Source organism: Zootoca vivipara, chromosome 8 (genome assembly GCF_965207765.1).
Source record: "Zootoca vivipara chromosome 8, rZooViv2.hap1.1, whole genome shotgun sequence".
In the NCBI taxonomy this organism is placed as follows: Eukaryota; Metazoa; Chordata; class Lepidosauria; order Squamata; family Lacertidae; genus Zootoca; species Zootoca vivipara.
Genome location: NC_142591.1, coordinates 22,601,003 through 22,625,957, shown reverse-complemented (window position 1 = coordinate 22,625,957; position 24,955 = coordinate 22,601,003). Strand labels below are relative to the sequence as shown.

The window sequence follows — 24,955 nt, the reverse complement described above, 5'->3', positions numbered from 1 at the left end:
CACTCAGTGTATTTTTTAAAAGAACTAAGCTGTTGCTGGAGATGGCATAACATTACACTCCATTCAGATGGTCTGTAGAGAGATAGTAGAACCATGAAAATAACTGTGCTTGGCTCTGCATGTGATTTAATTTTAATGACAATAGAGATACAGATCATTTTTATGAGGGTTGAATTATCTAATAGATTAACAAAGTATTGGCCTAGGCCTCATGGCTTTGACATGTTGCTGGTGCTGTCTGTTAACATCCCCCTTATAATTAAACAAATAAATAGTTCTCTTTGGGCACAATTCAACTAATTTACATAGACTGGATTGGATCCAGACTTAGGCTACAATTCTAACTCCACTTACCAATGGAGTACACCCCATTTAATTCAGTAAGAAGTACTTCAGAGTAGACATGACTAGGATTATACTGTAAATCAGGCATCCCCAAACTGCGGCCCTCCAGATGTTTTGGCCTACAACTCCCATGATCCCTAGCTAACAGGACCAGTGGTTGGGGAAGATGGGAATTGTAGTCCAAAACATCTGGAGGGCCGAAGTTTGGGGATGCCTGCTGTAAATCATACATAGACTAGACCCATTGAAATCACCTCGATTCAATGGATCTTCTCTAAGCATGACCAAGAGAACAATCCAAACTCCTCCCCCCTCCAACTAGGAATTTACAGAGTGGTGGCCATCATCATATCCACAGCATCAAGCCACCCAATTGGCAAGCAGAAGAAACTGTGTGGAGGAGCACCCCTGCCCAATCCACACACACACCCCACAGCTTGGCACAGAAAGGATTCTCACAACCTGCTCACAAAAACAGGCACATCCATCACATTAGAAATGCAAATTATGGCTATTAAAATATTTCAAAAATGAGTTATGTATATATCTTGACTAACAGAACTAACGTTTATTAAGTAGTCTGCAGCAAAGAAAAGGGAGGGAAAAGAAAAATGCTATATACTGTAGTCACTTGCCTTCACTGTAACACCTGCTGATTGGCAGCTTTTCCTTCAAAATAAAAGCAGCAATGTTAAGCACACTTTTAAAAAAGTGTATTTAACATACAACATACCTGGACTATAACAGACTGCAGACAGTCCAGTTCTTCAGTTCTTGTAACTACTAAAAGAACAAGAGACCAGTGCCACCAAAGAACTGAGTGCAACACACTTATGGTTTATTTCCCACATTATGCATTTTTACTCAGAACAAGCTCTTCCACATAGAGACTATACTGTGATGTATAACAAGACAATAAAAATGTGTTTATTTGTACATATACGACATTTTATGAAAGAGGTAACCCACAACACAGAGCTAATAGAATAATAGAGTTGGAATACAAGGATCATCTAGTCCAGCCCCCTACATGGGACTCAAACCCACAACCTTAAGTGTCTCATGAGTCATGCTCTACCAACTGAGCAACCCTTCAGTAATAAAGCACATATCTTGCATATGGTCCGGTCACCGGCATCTCCAGTTGAAGGATCTCAAGTAGACTCCTGGGGGCCGCTTGACATATCACAAAGCTACTAGCAAACAACACAGACACATTTAGCCTCGAAACTAACTGCACTGGTGAGATTAGTATTTCAGGTTCATGTTTCACAAAGGAAACGTATCATGTTGGTTCAGTCAAACTCCTTTGCACTGATTCCCCTCTCCCTTTCCTCCCCATCATCATATTCAGTTTTGCTAAGGCAGATGTTCCATGACACCTTCCGCAACAGAAATAAGCAGGTCAGGTGAGACTAGGTTTAATAATAATCATCAGTGCTTTTTTTCTGGGGGGACACAGGGGTATGCACACCCCCTAAACATTTTGTGAATCTTTGCACTTTTGTCCATTTGCTACATTTGTTTTTCCCATTTGAATGGTGGTTTTCTTGAGTCAAAATAAGAGTACCCCCTAAACATTTTCTTTTCAGAAAAAATTATGATAGTAGTACTAGTAGTAGGTAGTAGTAGTAGGCTGGGCTGCACTTACCTGGCCCGTGATGCCAGTGACGAGGGCGACTTTCCTGGGGCTCATATCTGCACAGTTCTCTGTCGCCAAGCTCAAGCAGGTATCCTGCTGTTGCTGCTGGGGATGTGCCATGGCCCTGGCAGGGGAGGGGCTGCAGGAGTTAAGAGATGCCGTGGCACACAAGGGAAAGGAAGGAGCGGGGTGGCGTGTGACCTGTTACTGCGGAGAAGGCGTGTCGCCCAAGCCGCTTGTTTCGAGGGCAGCAGCAGCAACCAAGTCCCCTCAGCTGCGCTTACAGGGGCGTTTGCAGGCTCCAGGTAGAGGGGGCATCACCTATTACCTGAGGCAGGGTGGGGGGACTTGGCTGGCTTCCATGGCCGGATATCTGCTTTGCCCAGGTGCCCACCTCGACCAAAAAATTAAAGGTTTCTCGTTCAGGGCGGGAAGGTCGGGGACAACATGCATGGGGAGCCTGTGGGAAAGGCTCGGGTGTGTGTCTTTACACCTGCCCCCCCCCTTTCTCCCTCCTTTTCGCCCCCTAGGGAAAGGTGAGCGCGCCTCAGGTGCTCCTTTCCCTTTTGCCTCCCGCTCTGCACTTCCCCCGCCGGAACTCTGCAGCGGGGTTCCTTTAAGAAAAGCACGCACACGAGGGGATATAAGGTGTGGGACCGGCCGGCCGGCCTGGTTCTTCTTCCCCCCGCACTCCGTTTCCGCTTCTTGAAAAACAGCGGCAGGCGCCTCCTCCGTCAGCCAATCACGAGAGGCGCCGCTTTTGCTCCCCTCCCTCCCTCGAGGCAGGAGGAGACGGGCGAGTCATCACCGTGCGGCGAAAGGTTTGTTAGAAGCGAGCGGTGGGCGGCGATTGGGTGATGTGACTGAGGAGGAGGAGGAGGAGGGAGGGGCTGCCACAGCCGGTTTTGCTCTGCCTGAAGGAGCGCGGATGGGAGTGGGGCGGAGCCAGAAGAGGGGACTTCCTGGGTTTTGATGACGCGAAGGGAGGGAAGAGAGTCCGCGCGTCCTTGATGGGTCCAGAATAGGAAGCGTGAGGGAGCCGGGAAAGGGAGACTCAGCGCCCTCTGCGAACGGAGGAGTAAACTTCAGGCAAGTGAAGTTTTTTGAAGTCGCGTCGGGAAGATTTTGGGGTATCCCATGGCGGGACAGATTTTGAAACAAATGTGTGCACTCCCAAGCCCGCATTCCCAACATGTTCGCACTCTTGTCTCAGCGACGTCTGCGCTGGCTTGGTCATGTCCACAAAATGGAAAGTGGTTGAGCTTTCTTTAGTGGGCTGCCACAAGTCCGGGTTTTCCCGGATATACGGTTGATTTCCGTCCAGACACTGCTGCACTGCTGGGAACAGCATTATTGTCTGAGAAAATCCAGACATATGGCAACCCTATTTTAGCCCATTTAAGTCCACTTACCCGGCATAGCCCCCTTAGCCCACTTGCCTAAATTGGCTAAGTGGGGATTTAAGTGGACTAAGTTGTCTACATTGGGACTTAAGTGGGGGCTTAAGTGGGCTTACATGGGGACTTAAGTGGGCTAAGTAGGGACTTAAGTCCCTTTTTTAGGCAACTTAAGTCCCCACTTAACCAACTTAAGTCCCCTTAGCCAATTTAGCCTTAGTGGAGCCTTAAATTGCCAACATGGGTTAAGCAGGTTTAGTTTAATCTGAAAGGTGCTCCTCCCCCCAAAACCATACTCAAATGTCTGTTATTCCTTGCATACAAAATAAAGGTACTCCCCTTTTTTCCTGTACTTATGCCTTGTTCTATGTATGTTTCTTGAAACTCAGAATGTCTTTGACTACTGATAGCGCTTAAGCCTTTGCAGTTCTCGGGCTTTTAAAGCTCATTTTCAAGTTACTGTTCTGAGTCCAAGCTGAAAGTTTCTGTTAGTGTTCCAAGGAACATTCATGGTTTAGACTAGACATATTCAAGATGCTTGTCCACCTCCCCCAGTGATAATTAGTTATTGGCAAGATTTTATCAGACTTCCTATGTAAAGCTTGTGGACTAGGTCACTTTTGAAAGCGAGATTGTCTAAAAGAAAGTATCTAATGTTTTATTAATGTCTGTGATACAGTGAGAGAGTGGCGGTTCTACTAGACAGGTTATCTTCCATATTTGCTGATATTATTTTGTTTAATTTTTCGTTTCCTACTTAAGTGGAGTTTGGTTAAACCCAGTTTCTTTGTATTATTGGCCCAGAATGTTGAAAACAAGAAGTGGTGGTAGGAGGTGGGTAGGGTATGTGAATATAAGAAAGAAGAGGGTGTGTTTATTAAAAGGCACATTAAAAACACTTTCTGCTACAGTATTTTATTCATAGCAAGTAACATTTTACTATTGTTGTTGTTTAGTCGTTTAGTCGTTTCCGACTCTTTGTGACCCCATGGACCAGAGCACGCCAGGCACTCCTGTCTTGCACTGCCTCCCGCAGTTTGGTCAAACTCATGTTCGTAGCTTCGAGAACACCGTCCAACCATCTCATCCTCTGTCGTCCCCTTCTCCTAGTGCCCTCCATCTTTCCCAACATCAGGGTCTTTTCCAAGGATTCTTCTCTTCTCATGAGGTGGCCAAAGTATTGGAGCCTCAGCTTCACGATCTGTCCTTCCAGTGTGCACTCAGGGCTCATTTTACTATTTTACTATTACACCTAATTTATTTGAGTACAACCGCTGCTAGCCCCTACCTGCTCTGCCAAGGCAGGAATAGAGGAGGGAAAACATCAGTGTCTGTGAGAAAACCTCTGCATGGTGCAGCACTGCCACAAATAACTTTATATATATTAGAAGGGAGGAGTGGTGTCTATTTAAACGGCTTCCGAGTATCTTTGTCCACTTAAGTGCTGGCCTGAAATTGTAGTGTTGTGGCTTCCCCATATATTTAGAGCCAATTGTGGTTTGCCTGCATGGATCTAATCCATTTGCCTCGCATGAATCGCCTCTGCATGCTTAAATCCTATGATGGACTTGGCCAGGCATCCCCAAACTTCAGTCCTCCAGATGTTTTGGACTACAATTCCCACCATCCCAGACCATTGGTCCTGTTAGCTAGGGATCATGGGAGTTGTAGGCCAAAACATCGGGGTGGGGGGCGCACTTTGGGGATGCCTGGACTTGGCTGTCCTAGAATATCTGAGTATACACCTTTTACTGAGTAAGCCCAGCCAGAGTCTTTGATTAGCATCTGAGCTGCTTTCTGCATGCCTCTTGCAAGAGATGTTTAGATGGTAGCAACAAGAGAACATGCCTTTTTTGTTTTGTCCCCCCCCCCATTCATTGTAAAATGGTTGCACTAGGGCAGGGGTCAGCAAACTTTTTCAGCAGGGAGCCGGTCCACTGTCCCTCAGACCTTGTGGGGGCCAGACTATATTTTGGGGGGGGGGAATGAACGAATTCCTATGCCCCACAAATAACCCAGAGATGCATTTTATATAAAAGGACACATTCTACTCATGTAAAAACACCAGGCAGGCCCCACAAATAACCCAGAGATGCATGCCTCTTGCAAGAGATGTTTAGATGGTAGCAACAAGAGAACATGCCTTTTTTGTTTTGTCCCCCCCCCATTCATTGTAAAATGGTTGCACTAGGGCAGGGGTCAGCAAACTTTTTCAGCAGGGAGCCGGTCCACTGTCCCTCAGACCTTGTGGGGGCCAGACTATATTTTTTTGGGGGGGGGGGAAATGAACGAATTCCTATGCCCCACAAATAACCCAGAGATGCATTTTATATAAAAGGACACATTCTACTCATGTAAAAACACCAGGCAGGCCCCACAAATAACCCAGAGATGCATTTTAAATAAAAGGACACATTCTACTCATGTAAAAACATGCTGATTCCCGTACCATCCGCGGGCCAGATTTAGAAGGCGATTGGGCCGCATCCGGCCCCTGGGCCTTAGTTTGGGACCCCTGCACTAGGGAGTCTTGTATTGTGCCAGCTTTGTCGTTCTGATGCCAAGTGAAAACTGCTACCCACCCAAGTGTTTGGTCAGGCTATCAGTTGTTTATTTTTGGTGTTTATTCTTATGTGGGCAGGCTAGTTATTTTATGAAGTTGGGTCGATGAATACTGGTTGGTTGGCATCCGTCTGTCTCAGGAGACAATGGAGGAGTACACCTTCAGGAGTGAAGACAAACCGTTGGAGTGTTACAGCGCCTGCTGCGGCTGCAGAGACCAATACGGGAGAGACATGTTTTGTTGCAGGTGGGGCAGATGAAGCATAGCTGCCAAGTTTTCCCTTTTCTCGCGAGGAAGCCTATTCAGCATAAGGGAAAATCCCTTAGAAAAAGGGATAACTTGGCAGCTATGAGATGAAGGCGCCCAGTTGTGCTGATGCACCATTGCATTTCTTCTCTCTGCGCTTCTCCCAGCAGTCATTCCTCCTCTGGTCAGCTTCTGTGGATTCACAACCTGGCCGGCACTGTGGTCATCTGCAAGGGATTCCCACACAGCGGGGTTGAAGTTGCCAGCCTTAATGTCACGTTTGCAGAAATCTTTGAAACACAGAGTTGTTCTGCCAATGGGCCTGGTACTTGAAGCCAGCTCTCCATAGAACACGTCCTTGGGAATCCTGCCATCTTCAATTCCGTATACATTACCAAGTCAGTGTAGATGTTGCTGAGAAAGGAGTGTGGACTTGCTGGGAATGTGGGATTGGGACAGAATGCTTTTAGTATATTGGAGAGTTGTATGTTGTTCTTGTAAAACCCTTTTGACAGTTTGAAGATATAAAGGTAGTTTCCGTTTTCCATCTCTTGATCACACTGAACTTCCCGTAAATGAATCTACAGCCATACCTCTAGATACGAATGCTGCGGGTTGCGTACAACACGGGTTACGTATGCGCCAAACCTGTAAGTAACAGAATGGGTTACTTCCTGGTTCGGCGATTCGCGCATGCGCAGACATGCCGAATGATGTCATGCACATGCGCAGAAGCGCCAAATCGTGCAGGGAGCATGTGCAGATTCGGCGCTTCAGGTTAAGTACTCCTCTGGATGTGTACGGGGCTCCGGAACGGATCCCATTTGCATCCAAAGGTACCACTGTACACAGGAAAGTTGGAGGAGCCAGACACAAAGTCCAACTACTTCTTGCCTCCTCAATGGGGAGAGCCAACCATAGGGAGCTGGTTCTTGTAAGTTGCTGTCTTGTTATGCATGTTTATTCTGCATTCTGTGCCCAATGAGGCTCACCCAAGTCTGCCTATTTCAGCCTAAAAAGATGAACCTGGGGAAGTGGGGAGATGGATTTCTCATATCCCAACTCTTCAGGCAAACAGTAGTCACATTGGCAAGTGTTTATCTAAGTTGATTAGTTGGTTTCCATAATGAAGGTGAATACTTTACCAATTTGTATCAAACCATTGGGAATTTCTGAGTGGAATATTCTTGCCCTACCACGAGAAGAATAAACCATTATGCATCATCATCATCATCCTATATATTAATCCAGCCTTCAACTTAAGCATTAGTCTGCTAAGTAATTATATGCAGGCAAGTGTGCCTAGCATACCAAGTGGGCTATCAGAGGATTGATCCCCTCCCCAAATTTTTCATGCAACAGGAGAGTCTGCCCCTCTGCCAGCCAGCAACACTAGCTTTTTTGTTTTTCAGCAAATTAATAACTTTTATGGGCTTATTTGTAGCTGCTACATTTTTAGTAGAATTTCAAACAATGCTATAGAACCATTAACAAAACCATGTGGATGTTGTGTAACATTACAGAAGACACCCCCACCCCCACCCATTGTGGAACAATGTCAACCCAATGAGCTAGGTCCCAGTAAAATAAGGGTAGGAGTTTCACATTTCCATCCTATGAGTGTATTGTTTTACTGGCAGAAAGAAGTGTTAATTTAATGCCTTTTTCCAACAATTTGTTAGCTGCCAACAAGGTAATAAAGAGAATGGAAAATGGCAAAATGCATAACAGGAAGTTCTGGGCAACCCAGAGTGTTCAAACTGAGCTTCTTTGCTTGATGGCGGCTAACGGATTGAGGTTGAATCCTGACAAGACAGAAGTACTGTTTGTGGGGGACAGGAGGCGGGCAGGTGTGGAGGACTCCCTGGTCCTGAATGGGGTAACTGTGCTCCTGAAGGACCAGGTGCGCAGCCTGGGAGTCATTCTGGACTCACAGCTGTCCATGGAGGCACAGGTCAATTCTGTGTCCAGGGCAGCTGTCTATCAGCTCCATCTGGTACGCAGGCTGAGACCCTACCTGCCTGCAGACTGTCTCGCCAGAGTGGTGCATGCTCTGGTTATCTCCCGCTTGGACTACTGCAATGCGCTCTACATGGGGCTACCTTTGAAGGTGACCCGGAAACTACAACTAATCCAGAATGCGGCAGCTAGACTGGTGACTGGGAGCGGCCGCCGAGACCACCTAACACCGGTCTTGAAAGATCTACATTGGCTCCCAGTACGTTTCCGAGCACAGTTCAAAGTGTTGGTGCTGACCTTTAAAGCCCTAAATGGCCTCGGTCCAGTATACCTGAAGGAGCGTCTCCACCCCCCATCGTTCTGCCCGGACACTGAGGTCCAGTACCGAGGGCCTTCTGACGGTTCCCTCGTTGCGAGAAGCCAAGTTGCAGGGAACCAGGCAGAGGGACTTCTCAGTGGTGGCGCCTGCCCTGTGGAACGCCCTCCCATCAGATGTCAAAGAGAAAAACAGCTACCAGATTTTTAGAAGACATCTGAAGGCAGCCCTGTTTAGGGAGGCTTTTAATGTTTAATTATTTTATTTCATTTTTCTGTTGTAAGCCGCCCAGAGTGGCTGGGGAAACCCAGCCAGATGGGCGGGGTATAAATAATAAATTATTATTATTATTATTATTATTATTATTATTATTATTATTATTATTATACACATAAACCCACAACTGGCTGCCTGTTTTCCCAGAAAGACCAATATTTGACTTCATATTGCTTAAACTTTAAAGAGACTATGGAAGCAATCTTATAGCAGTATCTGCTAGGATGAGTGGTTTAGGGTCAAGTGGATCTCTGGCGGAACCAGGAGGTTCCTGGCGTAGCAGGGCTGCGCTAGTTTAACTCTGTCATCATCAGTTCAGCCAAAGATACACCAGCATATTCCCCTCATCTTGGCTGAGCCACAAAGGCGCCAGTTAGTTGAGCCTAGGTCACCTAGGTCTTAAGATGGTTTAACCCTGAAAAGTGGGTGTTCCAAGAGCATTGTGGGTCTAGAGGGAGGAGATTTAGGCTCAGATTCAGCTCAGTCACATCACTTGGCAACTCAGCATAAATTAAGCTGGCAAAAAAGGTGGTGTAGCTCAAACACTGTTTTCAAGGCTTGTTTCCCTTCTTACCAGGCGCAGACCGACTCAGCTTGCAGAAGCCCCACCGCAGAACTGAGTATGGATCTGGTGTAACTTTTGCTTGGCTTAACTTGCACCAGCTTGCTCTATGTCAGTTTCCTGTATACAAAATTTCTCCCTATGGGTGTTTTTCAACAATCACGAACATGGCTAAGTTGTGTTCATTAATTTCAATAGGTCTACTCTGAGTAAAACATAATTGAACACCACCCCATGGTGTTTGGTCCTCAACAGTTTTATCTTTCCAAAAATAATGTGTTAGAAGACTGGCAGGAGAATACAGAAATTCTTCATATAGTTCTCATCCAGTAGCTAACTAATTAATAGTTAATATTAATAATTATTAATTAACCACAGTCCGTTGAATGTTGTTTGTTTCACTGCTTCTTTATAACCTGTGAAATTAATCCTTTGACCTACTGGTATGGGCAGAGAAACATTTCAAAGAATGTTGTTCCCATTTTTAAGCATGGATGTTGATCAAAGACGTACAAATCTTGCCTACTCCCACCCTCACCCCCCCCAAAAATATTGTGGTGTCAGTTTGACCTCAGGGAAACTAAAGGAGTATTCTGAACTGCTCTTTTAAGCCCTTTTCTGCATTCCTGTTGTTAAATATTCAAATGTAGTTACATTTAATTATTAGATCAGTTGATTAAAACTTTTGATGAGCTGATTAAAATTTCTTTATTTGTCATCTATATCATTTTAAAACTGGTTTTTTAATAGCTGATGAATAATTGTATACGGTAATTCTTAAAACTCATTTGGAATATCAACAGCAATAAAAATAGTGCTTCGGTAAGTATGTTTTTAAGCACCTTTGGGAATTCGCCTCACAGTTGGGGAACCCCAAGCAAAGAAGCCTTGGAGCCCAGGGATTGGTGATGGGACAACAATGAGTGGTCAGAAGGAGACTACTGGGAGCAGGAGAAGAGGGAGGCCAAGAGGCAGAGATGAGTCCAGCTGGTGAAGAGGCACGGGTACCTCCCCCTCCTGCTGCGACAAACTCCCCTCCTTCCTGGTCTCCCAGAACCAGGAGAGGCGTGAAAAGGGCAGAGGAGACACACAGGCGCAGTCTCAGATTGCTTGGGAAAACCTGGAGAGGAAGGGATTTAGGCAGCTGTGACGAGGCAGGGACCTGCTGACTCAGCAACTGTCAGATCCTGCTTTTACTAATAAAGATTTAACTCCACTTGCTCAGTGTGATTTACTGCTGGCTCGCTCCTGTCAACTTATTCAGGAGTGGGCTTCATGGGACCTGCACTGCTGGTTAAAGTAAAAGATCAGGCTGTAAATTACTGACACTGATAAGCTGCGTTTCAATTATTTCCTGCTTTGTGAATCAGACTGCTACTAGTGAATACTATTTGAATGAGAGGAACTTGTGTTATTTTATACAGTGGAACCTCGGTTTATGAACACCTCGGTTTACGAGTTTTCGGTTTACGAACACCGCGGACCCATCTGGAACGGATTAATTCACTTTCCATTACTTTCAATGGGAAAGTTCGCTTCAGTTTATGAACGCTTCAGTTTTTGAACAGACTTCCGGAACCAATTACACCCATGCTTCGGGTTAAGTACGCTTCAGGTTGAGTACTCCGCGGACCCGTCTGGAACGGATTAATCCACTTTCCATTACTTTCAATGGGAAAGTTCGCTTCAGTTTATGAATGCTTCAGTTTATGAACAGACTTCTGGAACCAATTGTGTTCATAAACCGAGGTACCACTGTATGAGAGTGTCGTGCACTTGATAATTCCTGCCATGCTTAAGGCTTATGATGGAGGAATTAATAAGAGTCTGAGTCTTCCCCCCCCCCCAAAAAAAAAAACCATAGAAAAAGTTTAGCGATTCCTAAATGCTTGGCTTCCTCGGAGGTAGCAACTACAGAGACAAACAGGAAAGAAAGGCTGGCGTAACTTTTTAAGAGCAGTTCAAGGGGACATTTCAGGAGGTGCAGCTTTTCTCACCCTCACATGACAAGCTGCACCTGCCAAAATTCTCTCTTCTGCACAATTACTAATCACGCAAGAGTCCTCTTTTGCATCTGGTCACCATGACAGCAACACACATTACACTTCCAATGTTTAGACTTGTGGGAGCAGTCCCACATCATAAAAAATGTAATATGGGTAGTGGGAAACGGCAGAATCTATAGAATCACCAGAAACCTTTTTTGCGGCAGAGAGGACTTTCACTTCCAGTAACAGGTTGGAATTGGTAAACGGAACAAAAAGAGAGATGGCATTACCCTGTTTGGAGCCCCATGCTGAAACATTAACGGAGGTTATGCAGTAACAAAGTGCTTGGTCGATATTTTGGTGTACATTTTTTCAGGTAGATGCAATTTCCTACGTTGGGGGCGTGTGGGGGGGGGACCTTGTTACAATGGAACTTCTTCATTGAAAAATTTGCAACTAATTCTTAGAGTGGTACATTGTTCAGCAATGGAGGTGCTTATCAGGCTGGGAGAATCTCCTCTCTGAAACCCGAAGCCTTGCACCATGGTAGGCAAACTAAGGCCCGGATCCGGGGCCCAATCGCCTTCTAAATCCAACCCGCGGACGGTCCGGGCATCAGCGTGTTTTTACATGAGTAGAATGTGTCCTTTTATTTAAAAATGCATCTCTGGGTTATTTGTGGGGCCTGCCTGGTGTTTTTACATGAGTAGAATGTGTGCTTTTATTTAAAATGCATCTCTGGGTTATTTGTGGGGCATAGGAATTTGTTCATTTCTTTTTTTCAAAATATAGTCTGCCCCCCCCCAAAAAAAGGATTGAGGGACAGTGGACCGGCCCCCTGCTGAAAAAGTTTCCTGACCCCTGCCTTAGACCATACTGAGTTGATGGACCAGTAGTCTGGCTCACACGATAGCACCAGTTTTAATGCAAGGAAATTTCATGAATCGTTCCTTCTTACCTCCTTCTTGTTACTTTGCCTTGTCACAGTATCTCTGCTCAGTGTTAGTGCGTCTGGTGTCTCTCATTGTGGGCTGCCGTTGACTAATGATTGCTAGCGAAATGGCCAATCTGATTACGTGAAGTAAAAACATAACCTCATTGTCTGAATGCAGGAGGAATGCAAGATGCTTTTGGAGCTGTACTGTTGTGGTGATCCATCATTCGGTTATGTTATTTGCCACAAACATAACACGTGAACAACATATTTCATAAGAGTAGGCCTCCTAGTTATAATTACAGAGGAAACTAACTCAGTCAGATTGATATTTTGGGTGGATATCCCCCCTGTCAATCGTAAAGGCACATATGAATAGAAAGAAGCACAGCTTTATTTTCCTCAACTTCCGTGTTCTTAGTTCCTTAAGAACCAAGAACAAGGGTTTAGAAGTTGTGTGGAAGTGGACGTTTTGGCAGGTGCAGCATTTTGTGTTATTGTTTTGCAATAAGCTGCTTTTGCTAAACATTCCCCTCACATAGCCAGAGATATTTTCTTTTCTGGTATGAAAAACATCGCCATCTAGATTAGCTGTTTGTTTGCTCAGTGCCTTTGCTTTTTGTCTATGTTAAATAGGACTTTGGGGTGATATGTACTGGCCTCTGGGAAATAGTTGAGCATATAGGCTGCTGCCAATGCCATCCCAAGACATTTTTTCTGTCTGAGGGGGAGAAACAAATTGTGACACCCCCCCCAAAAAAAAAATTAAGGTAAGAGTGCCCAAGGCAGCCAAGTTATTTTGGTATCTGATGCAGAAAATCTTGCATGTGCTTTGCCCCTCCCTGACAATAAACATAATAAACATAATAATAATAATAATAATAATAATAATAATAATAATAATAATAAATTAAATAGCCATTTATTTGCTGCCCTTTCATGACACCGAAATCGGTTGTTTGAGGAGGGCTCTTCACTCTGCCCAATGGTAGGACTGGCCCTGCTGGCATGCAATGGGTTTAACCTCTTAGATCTATAATATAATAATAATAATAATAATAATAATAATAGTAATAATAATAATTTATTATTTATACCCCGCCCATCTGGCTGGGTTTCCCCAGCCACTCTGGGCGGCTTCCAACAAAGACATTAAAATACACTAATTTCTTAAAGATTAAAAGCTTCCCTAAATATTTAGAATATCAAAAGTGCATGATGTGCAGCTATTGAAAAGTTCCTCCATATTCTGAGCAGCAGATACTTCAGAGAATGTAATGTAATGATGGTATCCTATTTCCTAGAACTTTCCAGGCACTGCCCAACAAACAGAGGTGTTACCAGACTATGTTTATATATCAAACAGGTCAAACGTTCCAGCAGAGAAGAGATGGGTTTGCCTGGATTTAGACGCACACAACTGGATTTGGACACGCAACCAACCAGCCAATATGGCTCTGGAATTTCCATTCCCTGCTGAGTTATTTGGAGCCAGCCATTCTGTCAGAAACCACTTTCAAGCATTCACTTTCAAGCCTTCAAAATATCATAGGATTTTTTGTCAATTTCACAGATTTGTAGCCTAAGGTAGCTACTTCTGGGAGAGGAGGGGTCAGGAAGCAAAGATGACCTGACCCTTGATCCTCTACATCCAGTAGGGCCTATCCATTGGGTAGAGATATGAATGGACAAGTCACAGTTTTCTCCCCGTAAAGATGAATAGTCTGAAAGATGATTTCACCTAGCTTGCTATGTTATTGACTTTCTGCACCTCCCATACCTCCACCTTTAAAACACATATTGATCATAGGCTCTTGCAAATAAAGATTCAGTAAAGGGAATTTTTTTTTTTGGAATAAGCCTCTTGCATCATATTTAAAGATACATACTTTACTTTCTTTAACTTCAGGATATGGATCGGTCAGTCATGCAACATTAACCCACTCATAATTTTCCAAATTGTCACTTGCCTGCAGTTTGCAAAAATACCGAGGTGAATGATAGAACAAGCGCAGATAATGATATTGCAGATGTAGGTGGGAAGCTTGGGATTAATAAATTTTTAAGAGTCAGAATAAATTGCGGTAGAAGGACCGGCTGATGGATGCTTTAAAACCAGATGGTGCATCTGGTATGAATAGGGACCTCACTTTGTCAATCTAATTATGTGAGAGTTGCTAAAATACTACAGTGACAAATAGATTGAAATCCTAAAATAGAAAGCTTTCAAAATGACCACTGAGGTAGAGAGGGAATGGAGAATTTGAGCATGTGCAGCTTGCTGTGATAACTTCTGCCCTCTCCCCCCCCCAAAAGCATCAGTTACTGGATAATTGGTCCTAAACCAGTGGGGAGCATTTGTTTCTGCACGCACTAGAGCATACAAAGTTTCCTACAAACAACTTCTGTGTAGATGTGGCTACAAAGCAGATGCCTGCTGCCATAATTCTGGAGCCCTTTCCTAAATTGAGCCTATTCCTAATTAATTTCACTCTCCTTTCTAACCCCAATCAGTAATTTTCTGCCTCCTCTTCTGTCCATGGCATAAATGCTCTAATCAAATGTATAGGGTCCCCCCCCCCAAAGAGAACTATCTATATCTGTATCTATATGTAACTGTGAATATATTTTCATTCTGGACGTCAAATCTAATTTTTTAAAAAAACAATTCTCTATTTTTAATGTTTGTCTGGTGTTGTTGTTTTTAAATTGCCCTTTAATTATGAAATCAAAATATATTAAAACTTATATAAATGTATTGGTATAAAGGTATAAGAAACCCCAAAGGGGGAAACAATAAATTAAAAATGGTTACATTTGTCAGTATCTAATTGTATCTCATTTTCACAAAATGAATAAAATGGTGACATTATTATTATTATTATCTTCTTCTTCTTCTTCTTCTTCTTCTTCTTCTTCTTCTTCTTCTTCTTCATTGGGAGTAAGCCCCACTGAAAACAATGAGATATCTTTCTGAATAGACACTTCTTCGATTGCATTGCAAAGTGCCTAACAATTTCTAAGCCCTGTGCTGATATTAAAAGATTCCATGTCTGTGAGCTCAGAGTTTACTAAACAAGATAAAATGGGAAAGGGAAAGGAGAGCAAGCATTTGAACACCCATCCCTTCACTAACCAATAGATGAGTCCTAGCTGGTCTCCCTTTTGCTTCTTAATATGAATTTAAAGAATATGTATGTATGTATGTATGAATTGGTTTTGTTTTGCTTTGTTTTGCTTTGTTTTGCTTTGTTTTGCTTTGTTTTGCTTTGTTTTGCTTTGTTTTGTTTGCCGCCCTGGCTCCTTTGGGAAGAATGGTAGGACAGAAATTGAATAAATAGATAAATAAAATAAATAATGTCCTTCCTCGGATGTAGCAGAGGCCAAAGTTTGCCTCCTGCCATCTCTGCAGTGAAGCTGAAAAATCTCTCTGCCTTTTTTAAAAATCTTCTCCTGGGCGTTTGTACTGTATTTGGTTAACTTTATCATTTCTGCTACATTCCAAATCTTGGCTAACCACTCCCTAAGGACTAACGGGATGCAGTACTGAGTGTGTTGCAGTTTTGCATTGCCAGCCTGCACTTCTGATTAAGATTGATTCCACAGCGGCTGGGAAGGGACTTGAACCATTTCGTCCCTTGCTACGGTGCTGTTGGAAAGCCTCCCCTGACTGCCCTTTTTTCACTGAGAGGAAGTGTTGAAGGAAAAGTAGCCCCGTGACAGGTCATGTGTCCTCTGAGGTTGATTCCCTGTCCCCACCCCGCACTGTGAATTTTCATGATCCCAACCTACGTAATAATTTATTACCATACTAAAATAGAAAACGAGAAGCAATAGCATGGATATTTTCATATTATGCTTGCAAACCTATCATGTAGCATATTGCTTACCGATAAGCAATATCTGAGTGTGATTCAAACAACCTGGCTTGACAAATTGCAAGGTGTATGCCTCTTTATTTTTTTCCTTTTCTTTTTAAAGATGATTTTTATTACATTTCCAAATAAACAACATCAAACAACAAAACAACAAATAACAGCAACAAACAAAAACACATAAATTTTTGCATTTTATCTTCTATTCACCTATTTTAATTCGTTTTGCTCTGCCGAGCTTTGACTTCCCTCCCTCCCATCATTTGGTTTTCTTTTCTGCTCTTATCTCGCAGTTTCTTTTAGTCCAACTAATTAAAACCAATTCGTAGGATTTATTTCAGTCCTGCAAGTGTCTTTAAACTTCTACAGTTCTTCTCCATATAGTCCACAAATTTTGGAACCTTGTCTCTCCTTGGTTTTGGATCCCACAGGTCAACTTTGCTATTTTCTTTTCTTTTCTTAAAGATTGCCAAAAAACAACATATCTCCTTTGAAGCTCAGCTGTGTTTAATATGAAGGGTGATATATTTGAGTGTTCATAAATACTGCTAAGGTTAATTCACACATTTCTTTGTCATTGTTCTGCCCAGTTAAGGTTTTTGAAATTCTGGGGTAGTCAATACTCCCACCTACAGGCTTCCTTTGGGGAAAACACACGCAACCCTTACTTTTAGGTTACATAGGATGCTCCCATATAAGTGTTTATTGCGGGATCAATGCTCCATATTTATACATTGTTTTTTTCACAGTGTCCACACCATCCTGTTATTGAAATGTCAACCTGCATTCTCCCCACCCTGCCCGAAAATCTGATGTTAAAAAAATCTGCTGCCCAAGCCCTGTTTGCAATATCTGAATATCTGATATATACCAGTACCTGTTTGTGATATCTGTTTGTGATATTTGCAATATTAGGACCCTCTCTCTTTAGATTAATTTGGTTTTAATAATTTTCTTTTTGAAGACCCTTTCTGGAAATACCGATATTCTCCTTTCCAGAAGACATCCATAAAAATTGTAGAAAATTTTGTATTTTAAAATGCATATTTGACAAAGTTTAGTTATAATAGCAAATGTAATAAACATGTTTTAAAAAATAAAATCTGTACTGATTCCGCCCCCCCCCTTTTGCCCAGATAATCCCCACACCAGTGGGAAACTGGCCTTTTATTTAGGGTTGCCATGTGTTCTCTTTTTCCAGGATACACCCTCTTTTTTCAGGGGTAAAATCTGAGACAAAATGCATTTATTTGTTCTGAATGGCCGTCACAGCATTCTCCTTTTTTGCTTTTCAAAAGATGGCAACCCTATTTAAATAGGATATGGGTTGCACTCATCACCATTTACTGTTAAGAATGTGTATAGACAAACATGGAGGCTGTTACAAGAGGTGTGTTTGTGGGGTGAATTATTCTAGGAAAGAAGCAGTGCTAATCATTTCCAAATGAGAGGCAAGCTGATGGATGAAGTCTTTTACTTACTCTCCAAGATGACATACAGCACAAACCTAACTATGCCTACTTAGGAGTCAGTTCTGTGAGCTTAATGGTGCTTACTCCCGGGTAAGTGGGGTTAGCATTGCAGTCTTGCTCATCTTTCATGCACCCAGATTTAAAACACAGTACAGTGGTACCTCTACTTACGAATAACTCTACTTACGAATATTTCTACTTACGAACGAAGCTCCGTTCACCATCTTGGATGCTGTTTAGATAGGATTTTTTTCTACTTACGAATTTTTAGATAGGGTTGCTTCGACTTACGAATTTTTTCTCCCAATGCATTCCTATGGGATTCGACTTACAAATTTTTTCGACTTACGAATGTGCGTTCAGAATGCATTAAATTCATAAGTAGAAGTACCACTGTACTTGTGAAGTTCTACCTGTCGTGAGCAAAAGTCAAATTACATTTCCAAGTAGGCAAACGAACCTGAAACATGCCATTGATCCCCCCCCCACACGAATAAAGATTGAAGACAGCTCTGTCCTACAAAGGGCCTTTCGGATGATATTTCTGCAACCAACATGAAATACAGCTTTTAAAACAGCATCTGTAGCACTCATCAAAAGTCAATCGCAAAATGGTTCCGAAATGGTTGAGCTATAAAGAAATCACTCTTAGCTCAGTCAGTAATAATAATAATTATTCTTATTCTTATTTATACCCCGCCCATCTGGCTCCCAACAGAAAAATGAAATAAAATAATCCTTCAGGTATAGTGGACCGAGTAGAGCATGAGACTTAATCTCCGGATTGTAGGTTCGAGCCCCACGTCGCGAAAAGATTCCTGCATTTCCCAGAAGTCGGCCCGGTTGGCCGTTGGGATCCCTTCCAACTCTATGATTCTAATTTCTTAGCTTATGAATATGCATATATACACGGGGGGATTCTGTGCTCCTAATATTATTTCATCTGCACATGCCTTTCCGCCTGTCTGATGGAATGATTCCCCCTCCCCCCCTCCTGCTGTTCTGAGGTTCATCTGACTTCCCAGTACAGATGTAAATGCAGGTGGCATGTGAGTGGATGAGAGGGGTGGGGAAGCTCCATTTCACTAGTGGGAGCCCTTGCCCTGCCTTCTTCTAGCACGCTGGATTAGCTGAATCTGCGCCATATTCCTGTTTAGGTAACGATCTGTGCTCCGATTCTCTTTCCTTTGTTTATCAAGGCAAATTGCCAACGATAGCGCGTGTCGAAAAGAAAATTACAGCATTTTAAGTGTCGCGAGTACAATTAATAAATGGGAAGTGAAGCACACCATGGGAATACCAGTGTTCTTGCGTGGGCCTCCCCTTCAGTCAAATTGAGTTTTTGTGCAACAACTTTCTGTGGCCCCTCTTAATTTTCTTAATTCCAAAGCGAATTCCCCCCCCATCTCATTGCTACTTTGCATTCTGACTTTAAACATGGGACAGTTCCAAGCCAGGCGACAAGTTTTAAAAAATAAAAAATTGCACCGTGTGCCACATGTGAAGTGGCGTGAGCTGTGGCCGCAAGGTGCTTGTGCACGATTATCTGGCACAAAGTTGGCTCTTTGAAGTTTAATATTCCTGTGACTTGAGCCAGCTTTCAGAGGTGTGCAGTTTTTTGAAGTAGGGGATTTTGTTTACTTGTCGTTTGCTTTATTTGGGGAGGAAATCCAACATTTTTGCCTGTAAAATGTGTAAGGTTTAAGCGTTGGTGTTAATAGAATTGCAGCTCTGTTTCTTTAAATGCAGACACTTTCAAAGATCAGACGGCGCCTGAAGTTTGGTTGCAGTCTGACTCTCCCAAACAGGGTGAAGGGGGGGGGGGGCGCAAACCTCTAATTACAGTATATCGAGGTGTCAAATGTCAGTTCTCTAGAAATGCTTCCTATGGACAGCTTCTCTCTTACACCATTTTCCACATCAAAGAAGAGTTACCCTGAGATGTGTTTTGGTGAGCAAGCATTTACTAAAGGTGGCAATAGAAACATGTCCCACATTGCAGACGGATTGTATCCAAAAGGGTCACTGAGTTTTGGTCTGATAAACCTCTTTTAAGCCTGAGTTAGTTTTAGCTGTATTGTAACACAGTGTTTCTCAACCAGTGTGCCTCCAGATGTTTTGGGACTACAACTCCCATCATTCCTGACCACTGGTCTTGCTAGCTAGGGATGATGGGAGTTGTAGTCCCAAAACAGCTGGAGGCACACTGGTTGAGAAACACTGTTGTAACAGACCCTCCAAGTGTCCCTATTTTCCAGTGACAGTCCCAGATTTACAGAAGCCGTCCCGGTTTCTTATTGGATCCCAAAATGGTCCCCTTTTCCTTAGGATGCCCCTGTTTTCATCAGAGAAATGTTGGAGGGTATGGAGTTTTCCATACAACTAACCATAACCATAAAATCCTTCCCAGGCTTGAAGCTTCATCGTCTTTCTGCAATGTTGAAAATCATTCTTCAGTTTGTTTGGGGGTTTTATATTAGCAGTTGGAGTCAAAGCAGTAACGGCTTCATGAAATGTTGAGCTTCTCTTTCTTTGGCCTCTACTTCCTCCATCCATGTTTTTCTTCACAACCTACTGTGCACCTGGTTCTTCTCCTACTTTCCTTGGCCCTGCTTAGCCCGCCATTTCTTTTTTCAGGTCGTCCTTGCCTCCTTTCTTCCCTAATATATATTTCCTTTCCTCCATCTCTTCCCCCTTTGACCCCTCACCTTGGCCCACACACTGGCCTGGTTCACACACAACACTAAGTCAAAGCCATGGTTAAGTGCCTATGAGAAAGCATGTGGGCACTGAGCAAGAAATTGTGGCTGCTTTGCTACACCACGGTCCTGCTGTTGCTGCATTATGAGGAAGTAAACCATGGTTTGCTTTAGCATTGTTCTGAACCAGAGTCACAGTTCCTCTCACTCCAAACAAACCATGAGCTGCAGCAACACTAAGCCAAACCACAGGTTTCCCATCAGTAAGACTGAGTACCCACATGCTTTTTCAATCATGTTTAGCCATGGTTTGGCTTAGTAGTACATGCAAACGGGGGCATTGTTCCTCCTTGTCCACCCTCCCCTTCAAGTCCTCCTACTCTATTTGGCAGTAGACTCTCCTGCCCTTCTAGGATGTTGCCCTCTTGCATGCATGCTCCCCTGGAGAGGGTTATGCCACTGTTTTAGAAGCACTATATAGGAATGCATTTTATTGATCCCAGCTGAAATGAGGTCAATTTTATCCTTTAAAATGTGCGCAGATGGAAAAAGCAATCACTTGGACAGAGCCATGGGAATGTGCTTGAACTGGAACGTGGCTTCACCCATCGTTTTCAATGCGACTAATGCCGAGAACATAATTTCTAGACAGGATGTGTCACGTTTTAAGCGCATTGGATGTCTGCGAAGACTCGTTTGTCAAAGTGCCCAAGGTGTAAAAAAGGTTTTAATGACCTCCTAAATTTTCTTTCTTGATTGTCGTGTTGGAAAAGCTCCAAAAAGCAGGTTCATTTCCATTATAAACATTCATAGATCAGACCAAATGATAAAGCCCATTGGACCCCTGGCACATTGCTTCATATATTTATCGCAGCGTTTCTTTTTCTTTTTGTCGGGACTTTCCAGGTCATCAACATTTATTCATGGACAAGCCGGATGCTGCTTTTCCTGAGCCTTGTTCCCGCTTTTACTGTAGTCTTGCTTCCCCATTGTATTTGCCGTCTGGGCAGGATGTCGGACCTGAGAAACTCGTTTCTTGTGGAAGGGGACTCAATTAGTTATCCAACTGACCCTTGAGATATACTCATTATTTAGTTAAACTAAGAGTGTTTGATTGATTCAGTGCAGATATACATTGTTGTGCTTCTCTACAAGTGACACAAGATGTTTCAGCAGTTCTGTGACTCAAGCAGACCGTGGCACTGAATATGTGTTTGGCAAAGAAAGGTACATACATAGTATTTTTGCATTGTTGTCAAACATGGGAAATGTTAAAAAGGGCATGGCTGGAAGATCAAGTGAAAACACTGGTGAAAATTTGATAAACAGAACTTTAACTAAAGATGTATGCAAATGTTTCTGGAACATTGTATTTGCTTGGTAAAACTTATACATGTGTGTGTTTGTATGTATGTTGGGATAGCTCAGTCAGTAGAGGATAATAATAATAATTTATTATTTATATCCCGCCCATCTGGCTGGGTTTCCCCAGCCACTCTGGGTGGCTTCCAACAGAATATTAAAATACAATAATCTATTAAACATTAAAAGCTTCCCTAAGCAGGGCTGCCTTCAGATGTCTTCTAAAAGTCTGGTAGTTGTTTTTCTCTTTGACATCTAGTGAGAGGGCATTCCACAGGGCAGGTGCCACTACCGAGAAGGCCCTCTGCCTGGTTCCCTGTAACTTGGCTTCTCGCAGCGAGGGAACCACCAGAAGGCCCTCAGCACTGGACCTCAGTGTCCCAGCAGAGCAATGGGGGTGGAGACGCTCCTTCAGGTATACTGAAGGATGTGACTCTTAATCTCAAGCTCACGAGTCTGGGCCCCACATTGGACAAAAGATTCCTGCATTGCAGGGGGTTGGACTTGATTACCCTTGTAGTCTCTTCCAACTCTACAATTTTATACGTGTGTGTGCAGTTAATTAAAAATGAATAAATATGCATGGCCGGATCTGACAGGCTAAATATTATGCCACCAGATAGCTTTAAAAACCTTTTTTAAATCTGCATTCCCTCCCCCAAAAAATATTCTTCTATATTGCTTTCAAAGAGAATAACATGACATTCATGGATGCTTCCCCCCCCCCCCAAGCACTTTCATCCTTATCATGCAAAGTCAAAGATTTTTGCAAACAAATTTTCCATAATGCACTGGGGTACGTTATTTTCACTTAGAAAGCACATGTTTCCCTAATATAAGGATTTTTGTATACATTCATTTTCGGGAGATATGCATTGCAAAATTCAGTGAAGTGTGAATTTCAAAGGATGCTGTGTCTCAGTTTGCATATTGTTTCAGAAAATGTGGATTCGGTAGGTTCCCATTTGAAGGCAAACCAGGCTGGATTCCTTCTTCCTTTCTACTGTGACGTCCCACTGCTTTCAATAGGACTTGCTTCCTAGGGAGTGTGCATAGGATTGCAGACTTAGATGTGCAAACACATCCTGTGCACATAGCACACTTACCTGAGAGTGAACTCAAAGATTAAGCTGCCCGGTACTTAGATACACAAGGTGTCAAAGGGTACAAGACATTAGCATCTGGCATTAACATTAACATTGCGATCAGTCTCTGCTTCCATGCAAAATAAAATAATCCACACAAATGTAAATGAAAAGTAGGCATTAAAAAAAAATATCTTGGTCCCTGGGCAGAGTGCTGGCAGGCAGAGAGGTTCTGCTTGATCAAACAGTGTGTGTTATGAACTGAATTTGATTTTATTGCTTTCCAAAACGCTGTCCAAGATAGAGTTGGGTTTTTTCTTCATCTTCTTCTTCTGCAAGAGGAGACCAAGTCATCTTAGTGTGTGTTTTTCCTCACCCTGCTGACCCAGGCCAAAGGAAAGGGAATTTGCCAAGTGAATGTATAGCCCCCAAAGTAGCTCCAGCTAGCTTCACCATAGCAGTAATTGTGATTACCACAGTCGTGAAGCTGTTGGCAGTGGAAATAAACCGGTTTCCAAAAAGTTGTCATGGCAGACACCCACACACTTGAGAAATGGCACAGAAGTGGCCAAGGGTTTTAAAAAATGGAAATAAAATGTTACATTCTTCACAACAAGAAACTGTTCGACTTGGTGAAACTAGGGCCATTAAGAAACAATAGAGGGCCATTGGCGAGGCAAAAGAACTGCCCTCCCCTCTTGCCCTGAGAAGTGAACAGAGACCGGGGGGGGGGGTTGGAAGGTTGCCAGGGTAACTGGATGTGAGGTGACAGGAAAAGAGAATTTTTAGCAGGGTGTTCTGGGAAGGAGGAGGAAGAAAGACTGGGATCCATTTTGGGCAGGCTGGCTGAAGGTGGCCTGCACTGATGTGGGATACAAGCTCTTCTTGAAGTGACTGTGCTGTGAGATCTGGACTTTCTCCATATAGACTCTGTGTATTTCTTAAAGCTACAACAGTCTCCACTGTGTCTCAGTTCTCCAAGGGAACACAGGCCCTGGGTGAGTGCCTGGAACCCCCTGGGCTCTTGCCACTGCTAGGCCGAGACAGGGGGGCACCTAACTTTTGTATGTGTGTGTGTGTTGCTCCACTGAAATAATTGGCTTACTCCAATTTGTCGTCGCTTAGCAGTAAAAACTGTGAATGGGAGGGAAATATACTTCAGTTCGCATCTTAATGGGGACCTACCTAATTTGTCGTGGCGAAGGGGCTTGAATAACTCAGAGAAGCTATGAGCTATACCATGCAGGGCCACCCAAGATGGACAGGTCATAGTGGAGAGTTTTGACTAAACGTGATCCACCTGGAGAAGGAACTGGCAAGCCACTCCAGTATCCCTGCCAAGAAAACTCCATGGACAAAGACAACGCTACCAACATGAGTTTGACCAAACTGCAGGAGGCAGTGCAAGACAGGAGTGCCTGGCGTGCTCTGGTCCATGGGGTCACGAAGAGTCGGACACGACTAAACGACTAAACAACAACAACAACAACAACACCTAATTCACACTTTCTGAAAAAATACATGAACTGCAGCACTGCTATCTTTGAAAATGATCACTTTCCCTGAATTTTGCAATAACATCCCTCATTCAAAAATGGTGCACCAAAGATTCATATATTTGGGTCAAGTGAACATGAAATGTACTTATTAGCAAAAAGAATGTGAAAAAATGCATTATATTAGGGGAAGATCCTTGCAAAAATGAGTGTATTCGGCAAAATTGGATGCAAAAACGTGTATAACAAGGAATATGCTCTAAACTGCTAATGAAGTTTCATGAGAGGACTTCTTTTAAAAACCAAAACCAAAGCACACCATACAAATCGAAGCCCTTAAGATGGAGACTAGGAATCCTGGGACTTAATTTGTTCCAAGGCTTTGGATGATGACACTATGGTGGTAAGCAAATAGAATTTGCTCCCTATTCCATCCCAGAGCCAGAGTCCTTAATGAGATGGCCTACTGTGTTTTGTGGGGGAAACTGTGATGGGGGGGGGAGGTTGCCTCATTTTCAAGGAGGCTGGTGTTTGGCCAACAATTCCCCATTAATATATTTCAAACTAAACAGTCTATTTCGTACCATTTCCTCTTTTGTGGTGGAGAGCTAGCCTCTGCATCCGTGGCAAGCATCTGAGGGTTGTCCGGGTAATGTTTTCCCCTTTCTTTCCTCCGAAAGCTCATTTTCAGCCTGGTACATGCACTCCAAAGACTGTGGAGAGCTAGCCAGATTCGCA

General features: G+C 43.3%; 1 protein-coding gene and 2 long non-coding RNA genes across 3 annotated transcripts in view; 2 read left to right on the top strand and 1 right to left on the bottom strand.

The window, feature by feature from the left end:
- The window catches only part of GMDS (GDP-mannose 4,6-dehydratase), a 261,909-nt gene extending 258,943 nt beyond the window's left edge, over positions 1–2,966 (bottom strand). Inside the window, exon 1 of the mRNA XM_035125046.3 lies at positions 1,997–2,966. Coding sequence (XP_034980937.1) covers positions 1,997–2,107 — 111 coding nt within the window. The 5' untranslated portion in view covers positions 2,108–2,966. The remainder of the gene's footprint in view (positions 1–1,996) is intronic.
- On the top strand, positions 2,964–21,632 carry LOC148684761 (uncharacterized). The gene is made up of 2 exons (XR_015951354.1): positions 2,964–3,076; positions 20,817–21,632. It is a non-coding gene; the product is annotated as an uncharacterized LOC148684761 (long non-coding RNA).
- On the top strand, positions 10,494–15,109 carry LOC148684762 (uncharacterized). Its single transcript, XR_015951357.1, has 2 exons — positions 10,494–11,670; positions 13,595–15,109. It is a non-coding gene; the product is annotated as an uncharacterized LOC148684762 (long non-coding RNA).
- Positions 21,633–24,955: the final 3,323 nt, after the last annotated feature.